General features: G+C 47.8%; 1 protein-coding gene across 1 annotated transcript; it reads left to right on the forward strand.

The window, feature by feature from the left end:
- Window positions 1-279: 279 nt before the first annotated feature.
- Window positions 280-12,166, forward strand: SHH (sonic hedgehog signaling molecule). The gene is made up of 3 exons (XM_036761860.1): window positions 280-588; window positions 7,528-7,789; window positions 11,295-12,166. The coding sequence occupies exons 1-3, from the start codon at window positions 280-282 to the stop codon at window positions 12,164-12,166; spliced, it is 1,443 nt and encodes a 480-aa protein (XP_036617755.1).
- The last annotated feature ends 7,334 nt before the right edge of the window (window positions 12,167-19,500 follow it).

Genomic DNA, 19,500 nt, shown 5'->3' on the forward strand with positions numbered 1-19,500 from the left:
GAATCAGCAAGGAAGCAAAGCCTTATTGAGAGAGAGAAAAAAAAAGAGAAAAGAGAAAAGGAAAGAGAAGAGAGGGAGGAAGGGAGGAGAGAGAGAGAGAGAGAGAGAGAGGAGAGAGAGAGAGGAGAGAGAGAGAGAGAGAGAGAGAGAGAGAGAGAGAGAGAGAGACCTAAGGAGACAGCCTGAGATAGACACGCGCACAGGCGCGCACACACATATACACATACACACACACGCATATACACACACACCAAGGAAGCTTTGAAGTAACTGGATTCAATGGACGAGATGCTGCTACTGACGAGATTTCTGCTGGTGGTCCTCGTCTCTTCCCTCTTGATGTCCTCGGGGCTGGCGTGCGGACCTGGCAGGGGATTTGGGAAGAGGCGGCACCCCAAGAAACTGACCCCCTTAGCCTACAAGCAGTTTATCCCCAACGTGGCGGAGAAAACCCTAGGGGCTAGTGGAAGATACGAAGGGAAGATCTCCAGAAACTCCGAGCGATTTAAAGAACTCACCCCCAATTACAATCCTGACATTATATTTAAGGATGAAGAGAACACCGGAGCGGACCGGCTGATGACTCAGGTAGAAACCCATCCATCCATGTGTGGCGTTTAATATGTTTCTTTGAAAGGCAAGGAAAACGTGAAAGGAAGCGCTCACAGAATGAGCCTCTGTCCTTTTTTCTTCTCAATTTTAAGATAATATCCCTTTCCCTCCTCACCCACCTACCCCATCACCCTTCTTCTTTCTCAAAGAATCCATATTATAAGTACAGCTAGAGAAGTTTGGGGGTAGGAATGGGGGTGGGGAGAGTGGCAGTGAGCTCGGGTTCTATGTCATTGATTTGATTTCTGTGTTATTGGTCTGCTACTCCCTATCCTGTCTCAGCCCTGTCATGCAACTTGCTAGAGAGAGCTCAGCTTTTAGGGCATTCGGCTCCTTGAGTCTGTCCTTGTTGCTTGGGGAGGCGAGGAGGAGGAAAGGGAATAGAAATCAGAGGGATGAGAGAAGGGGGAATCCACCCCCCCCCAATATACAGTGACCACCACATCACGAGTACTGTCTCTTTGAGTATTAGATCTTAAGACACTTTTTTCTATCTCCTTTTTTATTTCCTTTCTCATCCCCACTCTTCCCACATCCCAAATAAATTCTTAATTCGACAGGCCAGGGAGGCTGTTCTGACAAAAGGCAGTGTGGCTTCAGCCACAGATATTGCTCTCCCATTTCTGTATTATGTAGCTTGTATTGCAATACCATCTTTTGCAATTGTGCCCATCGAAGTGTGAATATATTGATATTTCTTTAAGGATGCTCTCTTTCTCCCGTCGCCCGTGGTACCTTAGGGGAGGGACTTATAACTTATTAGCATTGCATCACTCTCTTTTAAATCAGATTGCTCAAGAATTACAACCGAATAAATATTGGGTGGGGGATGGGGAAAGGGAATAGTGGAAAGATGTAATGCAGAACTATCTTAGACTTGTTATTTATTTTATTTTTGAAAAGAAAAAGAAAGGAAGAAACCGCAAAACAAACGTTCCCTTCGTACCTCCTTTCCCACATTGAGATGTCTGAGAAGCATATTCGACCGCCAGTCACGGAGTTTCTGAAACTCCATAGATCTAACAAGCTGGAAATGGTTTTCCTTGCAAATATAGGTCAATATCATTTTTATTGCCCTATTAAAATATTTAAGTCCCACCTTTGGTGCTAGTAACGCAATGAGGTTGGAGGAGCCGCACTGGTGGGGGGGTGGAAAGTTGGGGGGGGTCGGACTTGGTAATGATCTCCCACCCTCACATCCCTATTCACCCCAAGTCCTTGGTTTATTAAGGGACAGGAAAAAGACTGCCCTGAAAGATGATTCTATTTTACGGGTGTCCTTGTCAGGCTCTCTTCCTCATCTGCTCTCGACCACCTTAAATCTTACCTAGAGCGTTGACGCGGGCTCTTGTAGGCAGATAAAAGCGTGTGCCTCAATATGTACAGGCCACAGTGTGCAGGTTGAGTGCAGCGTGGTGGACTGAGTTTGCCAGCTTGGTTGGGCTGGAGCTTCCACTCCCTCCACCCCATCCCCAACCTCAGTCCCTAGCCTGCCCCAGGCTGCTCATAAACCCGCTGGGGGCGGGGGGCTGGGGTGGAGTGAGATGGCTAAGGATCGGAGCTAGGATGGGGTGGGGGTGGGGGCCGAGGGAGAGCTGGAGGTTCCTGGCTCTGAACACTATTAACAGTTGATCTTGTTTGTGGAAGACCGACTGACAGACAGCTTGAGAGCCCGTTTCACCCTTCCCTGGCCCCCACCGCCCACCAGACCTCAGTTCCCCCTGCTTACAGTCCTCAGTCATCGCAGCCTTTTTGAAAAGCTGCAAGGCAGCGGAGCTGTGCGCCAAGTCAGACGCATTTTCAGCTCCACTTACTCCTCCTTTATCGATCGCCTCGGCTAGGGTTTCAGCTTGTATCCTTTCTAATACGACAGAGGCTGGGGCTGCTGCTGCTGCTGCTGCTGCTGCCGCCGCCGCTGCCGCCGCTGCCGCCGTCACGGGTCCAGATTCTCCTAAACCTGAAGGAAAGAAATCCTTCCCCTCCCTTAAAAGATCACGCCCGCGAATTAGCTACATAAGTAGGACGATGGTGATGATAACAATAATAATATTATAATGATAATAATTAAAGAAAGCTGCTGGGGGAGGGGGCTGACTAGGCGAGGGTTGAGGAGGAGCAGCGGCGGCGGCGGCGGCGGCGGCAGTAGGAGGAGGAGAAGGTAGGAGGGGTGTGGTGATGATGTTTTAAAGGGCTGGGTGGCTAGCTGGAGAGGAAGCTCCGAAGGAGTGCTGGTAATAGCGTATCTTCTTTCTCTTTCACGGCTCTCCGTCTTTCCATTCTGTCCTTCCCCTTCTATCCTCTTGTGTTTCCCCTTCCCCAGCCTCTCCTGATTCGTGATCTTCTCTCCCTTTCACCCCAACCTCCCTAGCTCTGCCCCCCACCACCACCATTCCTTCGTCTACCTTTGCCTCTCCTTCCCCGCCCCCCTAACTGCTCGCCCTTCCCAGGGAATTCAGCGTCGTGCCTGCTACAGGGTTGACCACTCTCGCTGCCATTGGCTGGCAGCATTTGAACTTCTGACCTTCTGTCAACTTCCCTCAGACGAACGAAACGAAAACAAATAAGTCCCCCCCCCCTCCCTTTCCCTTACACACACACGCACACCCGAGCTTTGGCTATTCCTGTTCCCGACACAAAAGATGGGGGGGTGGGAAGCCAGAAGGATTGCTGGAGTGAGGGGAGCCCAAGTCCGCGTTAACACTGCCCACACGAAAGTACCCTAAAAAAATGCACGGTAGTGGGAAGAAGTAAGAGCTGAGCAATCACTTGGTTTCTCTCTCTCACCCTACCCCCACTCCTAACATTCTGTTCTCCGCGCTCCCCAGGTGAAAAGTGTGATGGGGGGGCGGGGGATGAGGGGGAAGGTAGTCGTTTTTGTTGGGGTGTAGTTGGGAGAAATAATATCCTGTTGATCTGGAGGATAGGGAGATGGAGGTGGGGGGATGGGAGGGATGATGAGTTACTCTACAGAGACTTGTCTTCTGAACTGGGGTTCAGCAGGCAATCTCCCTGAGTTAGACCAAACACCCCAGTGTGTGTGTGTGTGTGCGTGCGTGCGTGTGCGCTCGCGGGCGCGCGCGTGTGTCTGCTGCTTCACAAGTCCCTCAACCATGGCGAGATCTTCCCCAGTGGAACTTTCAGAGCCATTCCTGAACGCATTAGCTACTGGTTAATATTAACTCTAGGGAAGGGGGAAACGCAGACGGACACACCTGTACAGGCTCAGGCAGGTCAATTCCCCAGTCTTGGGGCGACAATTGTCTGAAAGGAGGACAGCGGGGAGCTAGTAAGGAAGCCGGATCTAGATGGAGGGTGAAGCAGGAAAGTGGCCTGAAATTGATGCATTCAGGAAATGTCCTGTCTGCTTTGCAACCAAGTTAGGGAAACGGGATATTGAAATATTGGGGGGGTGGGGGGCTTTGATGGGAGGGGGTGTTTTTTCTTAGTTAAGGAGCACAGGAGACGTATGTAGGTTATGACTTGGGGGGCTGTGGCTCTTTTTCAGTTTAGAGTCCCCCTCGTTATGGGAAACCCACCAAGTTGTTTACAGTGACAGGTACCTGCTAAGTGTTTCCTCCGAGCACTCATTCGTGTAGAGAGAGGTTAGGCGCTTGGCAGAGAGCTGGGGCGTGTTGGACAACTTTGCCTCAGCTGATACAAAAGCCCGAGCTGAGGCGGCCCTGCTGGGCTTCACGGTGAGTGAACAGAATTGGGCTTGATTCGTGGCACACGACCCAGTGAATTAATAAATTGTCTGAGCTTCACGGCTTTTGACTCCGACAATCCAGCTCAGCCAGTATAGAGTGAGAGTCCTTCAGCCGCCAGCAGCAGCCGCAGCAGCAGCAGCAGGAGGAGGAGGAGGAGGAGGAGGAGGAGGAAGAGGAGGTGGTGGTGGTACTTCTTTTGCCAGAAAGAATTAAGAGGATGGGGGCGGGGCGAGGAGCGGGGCTCTTGCTATTTCCCCCGCGTTCCACCACCACTGCCACCATCCACACTCCACACTCCACACCCCGAGCCTTCTCTCTCCGAGTGCCTCTTTGCTCAGATTTCTCATTTCCGAATGGCCCAGCTTAAGTTAGAGATCCCGATCCTAGAGTGGGACCCTAAATTGCCCTAGAGCTGTTTAAAGTTCACTCTCCGGTGGGGACCCAGACTGTGAAGTGCGTCGGGAAGGACCCGGGGTTGGGAGGAGAAGCTGTGCGTGGGTATGCGTGTTTGTGTATGTGTGCACGTGCACCCGTGACCGCGGGGCGGGCTTACTCTACCAGCTACAAATCCACCCTTGTTTTAACTGCTGGTCTTCCACATAAAGTGCGTGTCATCCTCGTGGTGACCTCACTCAAACTAACTCTCTCTCTCTCTCTGTACACACACACACACAAAACCAACAACCCAGCAGCCTCAGAATCCTGCGAGGACTAGCCTGTTTTCTCCCCCTTGCTGCTTCTTGTTTTTGTTTTATGTTTAACTCCAACAACTGTATTACCGTTTTTATTGCTGCCAAATACAGAGAACTTTTCCTGTTAGGCAATCATGTCAAGTTCCCTTGAAAACTGTGGAGTAGGAATAATATAAGGCTTCCCGTCTCCTTCCACCTTCACCCCCCCCCACTCCCACCCCCACCCCCACCGTGCTCTTCGGCCTCAACCCCCAGTCACCTCCCTGCCCCCCCCCAAAAGACTTTCTAACAAGATGTTGAAAAAGGGTCCTTTGTGGTGGGGCATTATACATATTGGTAACCTCTTTGGGGAGAGTTGTCTGGGAGAAGGTCAAGCATCCTCTCTAGTCTTGGAAGAAGTTAACAGCAAACAGCCCTGACAGTAACCGAGGGCCAGTGCAGGCCCCTTGGTTAAAGTCACCCCTAGTTCTCCCACTGTCTCTGTTTCTGTCCCTGGTTTCTGACTCTGGCTAGAAAAGAGACACCCTATCTTATATCTCCTGCAGACACAAAATTCACCACCACCACCCCCTCTCAAACCTCCTTATCATTATCATCCATCACCAATTTCTCTTTCAATGTTCCTCATTCATTCAGCTAAATTTTCCCACAGCATTCTTTTAGATATAGTTCTGGCCTGACTGAAGGAAGTGAAGTTAGGAAAGTTACCTGGGGAGCCCAGTCCCCATACCCCAAAAATGTATTTCAATTTTCCTCTAGAATTCTCTTTGAACTGGGTCAAAACCAATATAACACTGTAGCAATCACAAGGAAAGCATTTTGGCATACACTCTGAGTGTATGTGTGTGTGGATAGATAAATTGATAGATTGATAAATGAATGGATGGATGGATAGATAGGTGGATGGATGGAGGAATGAATGGTGGATAGATGGAGGGAAAAGAAGCAGAAAGAATGCTTGTCTTTCTATCCTCTAGACTTTCTTGTGGAGGCATTTTTCCTTCCTCATTCCCCGTCCTCCTTCCCACTCCACCTTCCCCCCCGACACACACACACATACAGCTTCATCCCTCTTCATACACAGAAACACCACCCCCTCCTCCAACTCTTCAGTTTGCTTTTCAAACTTGCTGGACGCCATTCTAAACTGGGGCCAAGAGAACAAGAGGGGAGGGAAGGGAAAAGGTTAAAGAAAACAAGAAACACAATCAGACCACAGAAAACCCAGGCAGAAAAGAACTCCATAGAGTAAAAAGAATGTGGCTCTCCAGATAAAGAATGTTTGTCATCCCTGCCCTGGCCCATATGGAAAATTATAACTCACCTGGTTGCTTTTCCCCCCTCCTTTCTTTCTCTCCCTCCCTCTGCTAAACTTTGCTATCAACTCGAAAGCTTTATTCTCCTCTCTTACCTTTGGCTTAATCTTCACCTCAGAAAATCCAGAAGTGGGTAGGGAAGGTCCCAGAGATAAATCATGACTTCTAATTCTTTAAGAAATGTACAGTGTATTTTTTGGTCTGACATAGAAGGCCTCTCTCCAGTCTCACCGTATACTTCTAATTCTGAAGACTTTAGGGAGTGATTTGCTCTGAACAGAGGGTTGGTTTGGGGGAGTGGGAGGGGGTGGGGAGTAGGACTCTAGCTTGAAGGGGGTCCTCTTGAGGTCAGATAAAAGTCCTGCAAGTATGTGGGGAGCTGCTGTGACCATAGAAGAACAACACGAAAAGTTTCATCGACACATAGGGCAGGAGAGCACTAGAAAGAAAGTGGGCAGGGTATAAGGTACATCTTCTGAGGTCTCTGGGAATGTGAAGTGTTTGGGTCTTCTCAAAGAGACTCCCTTTTTTTACTCTAACTTCAAACTGTTGGCAGATAGTTGTGTGGTTTTAAAGGAAAGACCTTTATTTGGAGTCAATGGACCTAGCTCACCTTGGTCAAGACTCTTAGCCTCTCTGGGCCTCAGTTTCCTCATCTGTAGAAACTGAGGGGGGTGGACTAGGTGATCTTTAATGCCCCTTCCAACTCAAAATCCTGGAGTTGCTGTTTCAGCACTTCAAAAAGCCATCCTTCCCAAGAGGAACTTGTTTTCTACAAATTTGCATCCCTAGATGATCAACACTACAAATGTATGTTCTATATTCTGAGCCAGGTAGTCTTGAGTCCAAGGCCTCAGCTCTCCATCCCATCCTCATCCCTCTGTCTTTTCCCACTCTGCCCCCAGTGCCCCCACACACACACCCCTAAACTGAACTGATACAAAATAAGGCCTCCCTCTGAGACTATCCAGGCTTTCCAAATCAAGGAAGCTTTGCTACCTCGGAGGGCTGGACTCCTAGTGACAGGAAGTTAAACAGCTCCTTCCTGGGAGCCAGAAACCACAAGCAAGAGACTCTTGGAAGGGGGGTGGGATAAGGAGAGGGAGGGTGCAAGAAGCAGGAATAGTTCTCAGTCCTGTTAACAAGCTCTCCATCTGTCTTCTCCCTCCTCTGTGACACCTCTCCCAATTCTATCCCCAGAGGTGTAAAGACAAACTGAATGCCCTGGCTATCTCTGTCATGAACCAGTGGCCCGGGGTGAAACTCCGGGTCACTGAGGGCTGGGATGAGGATGGCCACCACTCTGAAGAGTCGCTACACTATGAGGGCCGGGCAGTGGACATCACCACTTCAGACCGGGACCGAAGCAAATATGGCATGCTGGCCCGCCTGGCCGTGGAGGCAGGCTTCGACTGGGTCTATTACGAATCTAAAGCCCATATCCACTGCTCTGTGAAAGCAGGTAAGGGAGTAAGCAAGCTAGTCACTCACCCCTCCCCCTCCCTCGCCCCCACCCTGGCTTCCCATCTCTCAACAATGTCCCCTCCCCCAACAGACCCTCCCTAGCACCATCTGATCTGCAACTTCCTGAGCTATATTCCTGTCCTCCCCTAGGACCTTGGATGCTTTCTATGGTTGTGGCCTCTACTGGGGAAAGATAAGAGGACTGTGCATGTGTTTATGCTTGTGTGTGTGTGTGTGTGTGTGTGTGTGTGTGTGTTTGTGAGACAGACAGACAGACATAGATAAATAGAGAAGAGACAGAGAGATGAAAGATAGACAGAGAATAGGTAAGAAATCCACCTGGTAAGGAGCCTGATGTCATTGGCTAACATCTCTACTTTAAACCTCTGGTCTTCAAATTCCACTCCCACCATTCTAGGAATTGCCCCCAACACCATGATTCTATAGTATGGAGATACCCAAGCATCTCCAAAGACAATTCTAATAGGTCCTCGGCAGGGTAAGGAAGTTCCCCGCCCTCCCTCTCTCTCTTTTCCTTCCTTCCTTCCTTCCTTCTCTTTTATCTACCCATCCTCTTCACTCCTGATTTCAAGTTTGAATTAAGCCAGCTCTAGAAGAGTAAGGGATAGGAATTGGGGAGAAAATGGGGGCATTGAGGCAGAATGGGTCTACCCCCTGGTGAAGGGAAATGACTACCAATACAAGGATGGAATTATGAAGCAAAGATATTAAAATAGCAAGCAGACTCAATACAGCCACTTAAGCCTAGCCAGACTAGATTTTTTTCCCCTCCTCTAAGGGGTTTAACAACCAACCTTCCACACTCAAGTCCACATACAGAGTACTCCAGCCTATGGAGAAGGTGAGGTCCCAGAGTTTGCTTTTAAATGAACTCACATTCAAGTCTGTGGATTTAGAAACTAGCATAAATATATGAATGAATAAATAAATGGCAGAGCTTTCGTATGCGCCCAACAAACGTTAGCGCTTCCAAACATCTGGATGGCCACACGCTCGGAAGCCCTGATTATTATTATTAGTTCTGCTAAGATTACTTACTGCTGTGGGTAAGGGCCAAGAACTTTGATTTCATCTTGTGGTCTGCAGCTGGTATATCCCCAACCAAAGTGTTGGGTTTTGTTTTGTTTTGTTTTGTTTTTACGTGTGGGTTTTTTTTTTCCTCTGGGCTTGCAACGCCACATGCTGTTACAGAGGAGGAATAGCTATGGGAAAAGGGGGGAAAAAGAAGAAGAAGAAGAAGAAGAGGGCTGGAGGGTGGGAGAGGAAAACACCCAACCTCAACCCTTCACTTGAGATCTCTTTTAAAGGTTTCTCCACCTCTAAGCATAAGTTAACACATTTAGCAAAACAGTTAACGGTGAATTTCAGAAGAGTTGTTTTTCTCCACTTCTCTGGCTTTGCCTGCTTGGTTTCTAAACTGTATTGTAATGGCATCTTTTAGTTAAGAAACATTTTAAAAGTGTCAAGACACACTCGGTGGGAAAAGAAAATAATGGCTTTTCTTTCTTTACAACAACAGAAAGAGGGTATGGGGGGGAGGGGGCCCTGAACCTGGAGGGGGGTGGTATGTGTATTTATAGCAGAGGGATAGGGTTCACCACAGTAAAGAAAATTAGAAATATTCACGTCCCTGGATCCAGAGATAAGAAAGTTTCTCACTTCCAAAACTCTATTTCGATTGGGAAGGGTGGGCCTGGGTGGGATCTGAGTATGTTGACCCTGCAGGGGAATTGGTGAGTCTCTCTCTAGGCTATCCTGTCTAGACACTGAAATGACCTCTGAGGCCCTCTCTTTCTGCTTTTCATAATGGTTTTCCACCCTTTCCCCTGCTCCCTGTCCAAGCATCTCCCCCAGGAATTTCTCTTCAAGCCTCCTCCCAAATGTAAAGGCTAATCTATCCTGTGGATTTTTCCTAGGGAGAGGAAGAATTCCAAGGGCCTAGAAAGCTAGTCATTGAAATTCCGAACACACTTGGGGTTTGGGGGTAATATCTAGTGCGTGTCAGGCAGGGTCGTGTGACTCTACTATGGGGTTTTCTAGAGACCAGGTCCCATTCCAGGGACTAAAGCTGGTTTCCAATGGTCAGAGGCTCACTTCATGACGGAGAAACTGATGAGAAGATTAAAACCTCTGTAATTCCAGCAGGAAGATTCTTTATCTCAATCTCTATTTGCAAAAAGCATGATCCCGGAGATTGGAATGCAAAGAAGAGCACAGCCCCTCTCCTCCGCCCCCTCCCCTTCCAGGCCCCCCTCTAGTCCTCCAAAAGCCTGAATTATTGTCATCTGGATAGAGAGAGACCGAGACAGAGAGGGCGAGAGGCTGGGGTGGTAAAAAATAAAAAGGGGGACATTGAAAATGGGCCGCGTCTATCTGGTGCTTAGAGCAGGGTCCTCCATTTAAAATTCAAATACACATCTTGAGTGCCCTGCAAAAGTGGCTTTGCTGTGCAAATAGTGCTTGTGAGGGCCTGGGTTTTTGGAGAGTATGTGTGTGAATTGGCACATGGGGGGCTCTGCACCTGAGCAAATAACGGGGGGGTAGTGAGAGAGTACTGAGAGAGTGACAAAAAAAAGAAGAAGAAGAAGAGGGGGAGAAAATGGAAGTGTCCTCTCTTCTAAGAGTGCCTTCCATTTATTCAAGGAAGCGAAATGACAATGCGTAGGTTTTTTATTAGATTTTAATTACAGAACCCAAACAAACGCCGGATTTTTCACTCCCAGACCAATTCTCTGGTGTGTTTGTAGAGTTGCTACAACTATTTCAGTTATTTTTCACCAGAGACCCCATGCAACCGAAAAACGCAGCGGGGCTTCAGGGCGTTCAGCTCCAGCTCTGCGCTCTGTGTCTATCTCGCCCATCCCAACCCCCTCTCTATCAAGAAGCCCAGGACGTCCACAACAGGGTCAGCCCTTGTCAGAGCCAGCCCTGCGCTGGGGATCCGTCCCAGTAGGAGTGGGTGCCCCCCGCCCCGTTCGGTGTTCCGAGCACTCCCAGAGTGAGGAATTAGTGGCTGGAGAGTAAGCATCCTTAATTTGGAGGGGGGGGGGCGAGGGGAAAGGGGATTTCTAAGGTAAAATGAAATGGGAACCCCGACCTCCCCCGCAAAAGTGGGCGTAAGCTAGCTATCTGGTAGTAAAGTGGAGCAGCGGGGAGGGGCAGGCAGGAGTACTTCGGGGGGAAGATGTGACGAACCCCCAGTCTGGAGCAATTTCACACCCTTGATACCTTCCTTGGTCTCCCCAGAGGATGACAAGGAATTTGTTCTCGATGTTCGTGCGGTGGGTGGGGAGAAAGACGGACGGCCCTGTGTTCTGCCCCTGGAATCTCTGACTAGTGGCCTGGCATCACCAGGGTTTGCCCGTCCCCCGCCAGCACCCCATTCATTTCCCCCTCGCCCGCCCCCCCTCTCACGCGCTGCCTTCCTCTCAGTACTAACACCCTCCTTCCCTCTTTTTTCTCCTCCTCGCTCCCACCTGCAGAGAACTCCGTGGCCGCCAAGTCGGGCGGCTGCTTCCCGGGCTCGGCCACCGTGCACCTGGAGCAGGGCGGCACGAAGCTGGTGAAGGACCTGAGCCCCGGGGATCGGGTGCTGGCGGCCGACGACCAGGGCCGCCTACTCTACAGCGACTTCTTGGCCTTCTTGGACCGGGAGGATGGAGCCAAGAAGGTGTTCTACGTGATCGAGACGCGGGAGCCCCGAGAGCGCCTGCTGCTCACCGCTGCCCACCTGCTCTTCGTTGCTCCGCACAACGACTCGGGTCCGGAGCCGCTGCCTCCGGGGGAGCCGGGGCTGCTGCCGTCGGGGCAGCCGTCGGACTGGGCCTGGCAGAGGCCGCCGCCTGGGGTCGCGGCCGGCCGCCAGTCGCTCTTCGCCAGCCGGGTCCGACCCGGACAGCGGGTCTACGTAGTGGAGGAGCGGGGCGGTGACCGGAGGCTGCTGCCCGCCGCCGTGCACAGCGTGTCCCTGCGCGAAGAGGCCACGGGAGTTTACGCGCCGCTCACGGCGCAGGGCACCATCCTCATCAACCGCGTGCTGGCCTCTTGCTACGCCGTCATCGAGGAGCACAGCTGGGCGCACTGGGCGTTCGCCCCCTTCCGCCTGGCCCACGCCCTGCTGGCCGTGCTCTCCCCCGCGGGCAGGGACTGTGGCGGGGGCGGCGGCGGCCCCGGCGGGGGCGGCGGCGGTCGTCTCCTCCTCCCCACAGCCTCGCCAGATGTGCCCGACGCTCCAGATGCCGGGACCACGACGGCAGGCATCCACTGGTACTCGCAGCTGCTCTACCAAATAGGCACCTGGCTGTTGGACAGTGACTCACTGCACCCCCTGGGGATGGCAGTCAAGTCCAGCTGAAACAGAGGGGGATCCTGGGCGGAAGGGGGGCGGGGAGGGGAAGGGTGGGGGTAACAACAGCAAAAGAAATTATGAGAGCACGGAATGAGACTTTTAATTATAATAATAATTAATAATAATAATAATGATAATAAAGTAGGACAGTCCAAAGTAGACTTTAAGGAAACACAGACCCCGGGAAGTTTTGTTGTTGTGTTTAGTTTTTATATATATTATATATATTTTAATTTTGTTGGTTTTTTGTTATTGTTTTATTTTTGTTATTATTTTTTCCTCCTCTCCTGGCTATTTATTTGTTTGGTATTTGAATAGATGTTTTAAATAATATGAACCGGACCTTCAAGAGCCTTAAATAGTTTTTTTTCTTTGATAACTTATTATTATCATGTGAATTGTACTCACAGGGGGGAAAGATTATTTTGTGAGGCCAAGCAAAACTGCTCAGAGTCTATTTTTCTACATGTCCCGCGTGTCCTGACTTTCAGAAAGCAAAATTCTGTACTTTCCACTCCTCCTTTGCATCGCTCCTGCTTTCCAGCAAGTGTAAAGTAAGACATGCTTCGTGGGGGTCCACAAATTATATTTTTGTACGCAGAATTGTAAATTAGATTTTTTGAGAGATCAATACTTAACAGAATTACATTTTGTTTTTTTTGAAATAGTGTAAAATATGAGAATATATTATTTTAATTTAACTAGTTTCCACTGTAACAGCCATCTCCTGTATTGTCTTTTTTGGTTTAATATTTGCGTTGTCAGCACCATTATGGCCACATTCTTGGAAGTCAAGACTGTTACACACACTTTTTTTTTTTGCAAACTGCAAGAACTTTGTTATTTTTAACTTCAAAGAATTTATTAGAAAATAATATTTTTAAAAAAAAAGCGCACATGGTAATGAGCCCACAAAGATGGAGCCTGTAGTTTGTACAGAGAAAAAAAGGATGTTTTGCATTAATAAATTGAGAAATAACTACTGTAAATTTACTAAAATGTATTTTTAAAATATTTTGTAATAGTTTTATAGAAATAAAATGTGCCATGCACAATCTGGTTAGTATATAATAACTAAGAGTTATTGTTGCAGCCCATTTTTTTTTTCTTTTTGGCTTCTTTGTTTGGGAAACCTGATGCTAAAAGGAGTTCCCAATATTATATTTAGATGTGTTGCTTATACTGTGAATTCAGATAAACTTAAGTAGGTAACCAAATACATCAAATCAACTTGTTGAGTCTCCTCCCTGGAGGAACCTCAATCTGTTTGTATTTATTTTGTGAAGTTGTTTCTACACTCCCCATGGTTGGGTGTGGTGTGGCGGTGGTGGTGTGTGTGGGGAGGGGGGTTTTCCCCTTGATCAAAAAAAAATCCTAATTTGTCAGAGAGAAGTCAGCCCCAAAGGAACTTTAGTGAACTTTCTCCCTTAATTTCCTTTTCTGTACTATGTAGTCAGCTCAGTTGGCTCGCTTTTTGGTGTCTAAAAGTAGGCCCCATCCTGTCCTTTGGATGCCAGGAAATGTCTCATTGCACTTTCTCTACTCTGAGTTTTAGTGACCAGGCCGCATCACTGCCTTTCTAGATCTTCAAGGCTGCATAGCTACAGCCCTGCATGGACAATGGCCTCCCACTATCTGATTCTCCCAGTCAGTGTCCTTTAGAAATCTCCCAGGATTTCTGAACCAGAGGGAAAACAAGTGAGCACATTCTCTTCTCTGCCTGGTCTTTCTTGAAGGATTGACTCTGAAAGGGGTGACATTTTCCCTGCCTATTCCAATGTTTGTGGCAGATCCAGAAGGGATATATGCTGCTATTCTTTTCCAACTGTGTGTGGGCATTGATGGCGGCACAAAGACAGCAAGGTCCCTTCCTTTCCATCAGTCCCTTGGATATGCAACCTGACCCAACTTCTGGATGGCATGGTCCCCGGGGTTCTGCTGCAGACTGTTGCAAGCAGTTGGCAATGTCTCCAAAACTTCCCAGACTTCCATGCATGGAGCAGCGAGGCAGCCCTTTGCTTGGTCCCAGCTAGCTAGGCCACTGACTCCCCTGGGCTCAGGGGTTCAGGTTCTGCAAAGTAGGAGGCGGCAGGCATCATATTGACCTGCGTGACTGTTAGTGGTCAGCAACTGTCCTTTCCTGTTTGCAGAGTCAGACTGTGGATCTACTTGAGCTTTGGCTATGGCTACATTAGTGGATTATAGTAAACTTTGTCTAGTGTGTATGGCCATACCCTTTTGCCTTAGTCCCCGAGCCCTTGGTCATCTGCTCTGTGACAGGCCATGGAGTTGGAAACTTGAGTCTGCCTTATGCATGAACCCTGTTTCTTATCTTTTTCTTCAGGTTATCCATGTTTAGGGCATCTTCAGGAATTACCTCCCAGTTGCTCAACTTTCCACTGTCCTTCACTATACACCAAGTTCAGAGATGAGGATAGTAGAGTGGAAAGATGTTGGATTCTGAGTTGGAGGCCCTGGATTCAAACCCCTCTTTCAATGAATAGTGATGTGACCTTAGATGTTACCTCACCTGTAAAATAAGGGGGTTGGATTAGATGACCTGCGAGTTTCCTTCTAGCTCTAAATCTATTATCCTATGATATGATTTTGTTAACCAAAGGACACCATTTTTGATCCCATGACCAGCCTTAGGCAGTTGGCCTGTGAGGTGATATCTGGGGTATAATGATAACTGGCCCATGCTATGAGTTAGTGTTTGAGGACTGGACCTGTGTCTTCTCCTTCTCTTCTTCATACTGGGCCATGTTGAAAGGAGATTTTAATAGTTGTGCAATATCCTATATGTTAAATATTAAAGTATCACAGGCTTAGGTTTAAATTAATCAATGGGAACAGAGGCATTGGGCTGCCCACCTATTGTGAAGACAAGTTGGATTGGGGGCTCTATCTGTAGGAGGAGGACCTTCCCTAGTTATATTTCTGTAAAGAACTATTTCCTTCCTGGAGATTATCATATTTTAAAGACAGAGTTTACAAACCCAGATGGGGCTTCAAGATTTTAATTAATGTGACTTACACTGACTCAGGACCTGGAGTTAAGAACAAAACTGAGCTCTGTGCATAAACCTAGCCAAGATGCAAGACTGGCAGAAACAGGGTTCTCTGAGCTCTGTCACTCAGTGTGTCTCTAAAGGCTTCAGCTTGAGACATAGCAGTACTTACAGCGGAAGAATCTCTGAGCACAGAATTCAGATGTGCCACATGGGCAGCAAACTCTCTTCGCCAGGCCTCTCAATGGAGCATTCTCTTGGCTTGCTTCCTTTAAACAACCTTTCTCTTTTCCCTCCATCTTTTAACAATACCTCTAGAGCTTTATGTGAAGAATCCGTTTTCTTCATGGGCATTGAAAGGGCTTAACAGAAAGGAGTCACACGGCAGAGAAGCTAGACAATGGGGACGGGCGCCACCAGTTGGCTTCAACATGGCACCATCCTCAAGGTGACACAAGGTTCTCCATGTTCATGGTTGACAATGGCAATAGCTTGTATAAAATGTATGCATAGTGGTTGCTGCCGACCTAGCGAATGACTAAATACATATCTATTCCTGTTGAAAATATGTATAAGAATGTACTTGAAGCTATTACCCTTGTGCTCTGTTGTTTGAATAATTAAAGAAATTATAGAGACTTTCTGAAATGTCTGTTATGTGACAGAATCCCCTCATCCCATATTGTCAGTTATAGTTGTCATTTTCTTTCATAAAATTCCAATGGAAATAAGAAAAGGGGAGGGGGTATTTCCAGTGGAGAATTCAGTTTCCCGATCCCTTCAATGGGTGGATAATCACCCAACTGAGGTGTAAAGCTGCAGGTGACTCATTACATTAGAAACAACTCTGAGACCTAAAATTTTTTGGTGTGTGTGAAGGGGGTGGAGGAAGACACCATGGAATGGGGAGCATCCCTCTCGGGTGAATCCCTTTACACACTTTACAATACCCATGTGTGAAATACTGGGCTGATGTGTCAAGAAAGCCAGTTAGTTGTGAATTTTGACACGGAAGAAACAAAGAACCTATTCATACATCAGCAGAGAGTTACTGGAGCTAACTCTTCATTAAGTTGGGGGTGGAGAAGTCTCAGCAGGTCACAATTCACTGTTAATGCTGGAGAAATTGTCTTTAGTCTATCTTTCCATGTAAAAACACCAGCATCCACTTCGGCTAGGAAGCCTACAGAGGTAACCCAAAGACACCCACCATATTTTGCTTCTTCAGTAATAAACACATTTATTTGAGCACCTTCTCTAGCCATGGTACTCTTCTAGCCCTGGGCCCAACTGGATCTTTCCCAATGGTTAATGTTAAGCTGAAGGTCATCCCAACTCTTGGAGCAATGTGGACCAGGGTGAAGTGATTTGAAATATCCCCATGATGTACTTTCCAATAAGAGGCAAAAGGAAATGCTAACAACCCCCTCCCCAACTTGAACCCTGTCATTACTCTAAAGTGGAAGGGACCCCGAGTAGTTATCCCAGGTCTATGAGAACTTTTGTTGTAGTTCATCTGTGTCCAACTTTTCATGACCCCATTTGGGGTTTTCTTGGCAAAGATACTAGAGTGGTTTGCCATTTCTTTCTCCAGCTCATTTTACAGATGATAGAACTGAGGTTATACAGGGTTAAATGACTTGCACAAGGTCACACAGCTAGTAAGCATCTGAGGCCAGATTTGAACTCAGGAAGATGAGTCTTCCTAACTCCAGGTCCAACACTCTATCCACTGCACATCCTAGCTGCCCAACTCTGACACCTTCGTAGTCGTTTCCACCTGGTGATTTACTTAACTAGGCAAATCTGAATGTAAACCTAGTTTCAGTAAAGCAAAGCAAAACAAAACACACACACAGAAATGGAAAAGAACTGGAAGTGGTTGAGTCTATTAGAATTTGGAATCTGGAAGAACTTAGAGAAAGAACCAAGGTTTGTTCTAGAGACAATTACTCCATCCTGAGAAGCTAAGAAATCTGAATTAAGAAATAACTTTCTTCTCTCTTCCTCCAAATTGGGAGGGAAAAAACCAAAACCCTTGTGGCTTTCATCTTACTATGTAAACATAGCTCAGATCTTTTGAAAAAGAAAGTTATCTCCTTTCTACCGTCTATCATATTTAGGAGGAGGGTATCTGTTATTGGCTAGGAAAAAATGTTAGTTCACATCAAATGTCTTAGAGATGTGAAATCTAGAAGGCACACTGTATTGGGGCAAATATTATGCCAGAGAACACGTTAGGATTCCCTAAAGCAGTAGAGACCAAATGCCTTTGAAGAGTTTTGTTTCCTAGCCAAGGGCTCAGTGTGGTGGTCAATGGGTTTCCTGTGGCTGGGAAAGCTGTTACTTGGATGAGAAAACATGGAGCCCTGCCATTGGCCGTCACCCAACTCCTTCTGCAAGAGAAGGGGATAACCCAGCTGGGGAATTGCCTTTTCTAGAGGTCAGAGTATCAACTACAAGGCCTGTAATACACTTTGGGGGAATGATTTCATCATAAGTGAGGCAAAAACGTGGTCATCTCTGGGAATGACTTTAAGACCTAGGGCTGCATGTGTATATGTATATGTGTATGTATGTATGTGTGTGTGTATGTATGTATGCCACAAAGGTCTTAAGTATCACATTCCTAGACAGACCTTTCATATCTCAATTACCAACAGTTCCTTCCCTAGCTTCCCCACGCTGGGTGTTTGCTTTTTGCACTCAAGGCTGCCTAACCTGTTTGCTTTTGCTGCTCTATTCTGTTCAACAGCTGCCTTCGTCCAGATCTGAGAAATGATCTTTGTGTTGCTTGGAGCCCCTTTCCCCAGAGGGGATGGGATAGTTATTATTATTCATTCAAAATTAACATTTATTGAGCTCCTACTATATGCACTGCACTATACTAGGCACAGTGGAGGAAAGGGGACACAAAAGTAGATAGTTTGGATTTACTTGGCAGGCACCAGATGTTTGCATCCTCATGATGGGGTTTCCGGGTACCCCATACTGTCCCAGGCACTGTCTGTCAGATGTGGAGGTGGAACGCAAGAGCACTTTCCAAGCCCTGACTAGAGCAGGGAGATTGAGACATTTCTTTGAACTGGCACTGTGGGAAAAGCTACAAGCAGAATACACACATTTACTACTGCCTTCGAAGTGCCGTGTATGGAAGGACCTGGCCTCCACTCTCTCATGAAGTCCCAGAGACTCTATAGTGGTGGCTGACATCTCCCCCGTCTCTGCTCCATGCTGCTGCTGCTGCTGCCAGAATCCAAACTCTCCGAGCATCTGCTGGCCACAGGAGGGGAGGAAGTGCCTGCCTTTGACTGGATAGGGGTTTCCCAAACACGAGGTCCATTCCTCTCTCTCTAATCTGGATGCTTCTCCAGCAAAGCAGGTGGTAGGGATGGATGGCAGGATGCCACAACAGGATCCCCTGCTACCACTTCCTCTCCAGAAAGAAAAAGTTTCATGCAGCCAAGAATCGCTCTCAAGTTAGGCAACGTTGAAAAAGAGAAATGTCATCCCAAGGCCATCTGGGGACTCCCCTTCCCTGAGTGGAGTCCAAGCGCCCTCTAGTGGCTCTCTAGGTCATCTGGAGCAGCTGCCAGGTCTCCACTCATCCAAAAGAAACACCCCGCCAGTGGGATGCCCAGAACGGTTAATTAGAACTTTTAGCCCTCACTAGAAAATGCAGACTTGGGCAGATCCTTTGCATTTATATAGAGGTGAAAGGTTATTTAACTGACCTTCGAGCCTCCACAACAAATGCGGCTCACCAAACACCAGCTGAATGCGTGGTTGGCTGTATGCTAGACGTGGGGGAGAAGGAAGAGAGGTTCCTCACCCACTTGGCACAGCAGGTGTGAGGGAGAGCAGGTGACAAGAATACCTTCTATTGGGGCAGCTAGGTGGTGCAGTGAGTAGACCTGGAGTCAGGAGGACCTGAGTTCAAATGCGGCCCCGGGCCCTTGACACATTTACTAGCTGTGTGACCTTGGGCAAGTCACTTAACCCCAATTGCCCTGCCTTCCCCCCTGCAAAAAAAAAAAAAAAAAGAATACCTTCTATGTCTGTAGCACTTCAGGTTGGCAAAAACTTTTCCTCATGACAACCCACTGAGGTAAACAGTGCCGAGTCTATTGTCCTCCTCAGAGAAGGTGAGTGACTTATGCAAAATCACACAACTACTAACTGGCAAAGCTGAGGCTCATACCCCAACCTTTGGGTTCCAAAAACAGAGTATATTCCACTACACAATACCCCCAATTGATGATTTATATATGAGATTGGTCTTATTTCCTAAAGCAATGATCCTGCTCTGGTGCCTAACTGATCATTCCT

Source organism: Trichosurus vulpecula, chromosome 5 (genome assembly GCF_011100635.1).
Source record: "Trichosurus vulpecula isolate mTriVul1 chromosome 5, mTriVul1.pri, whole genome shotgun sequence".
Classification (NCBI taxonomy): Eukaryota; Metazoa; Chordata; class Mammalia; order Diprotodontia; family Phalangeridae; genus Trichosurus; species Trichosurus vulpecula.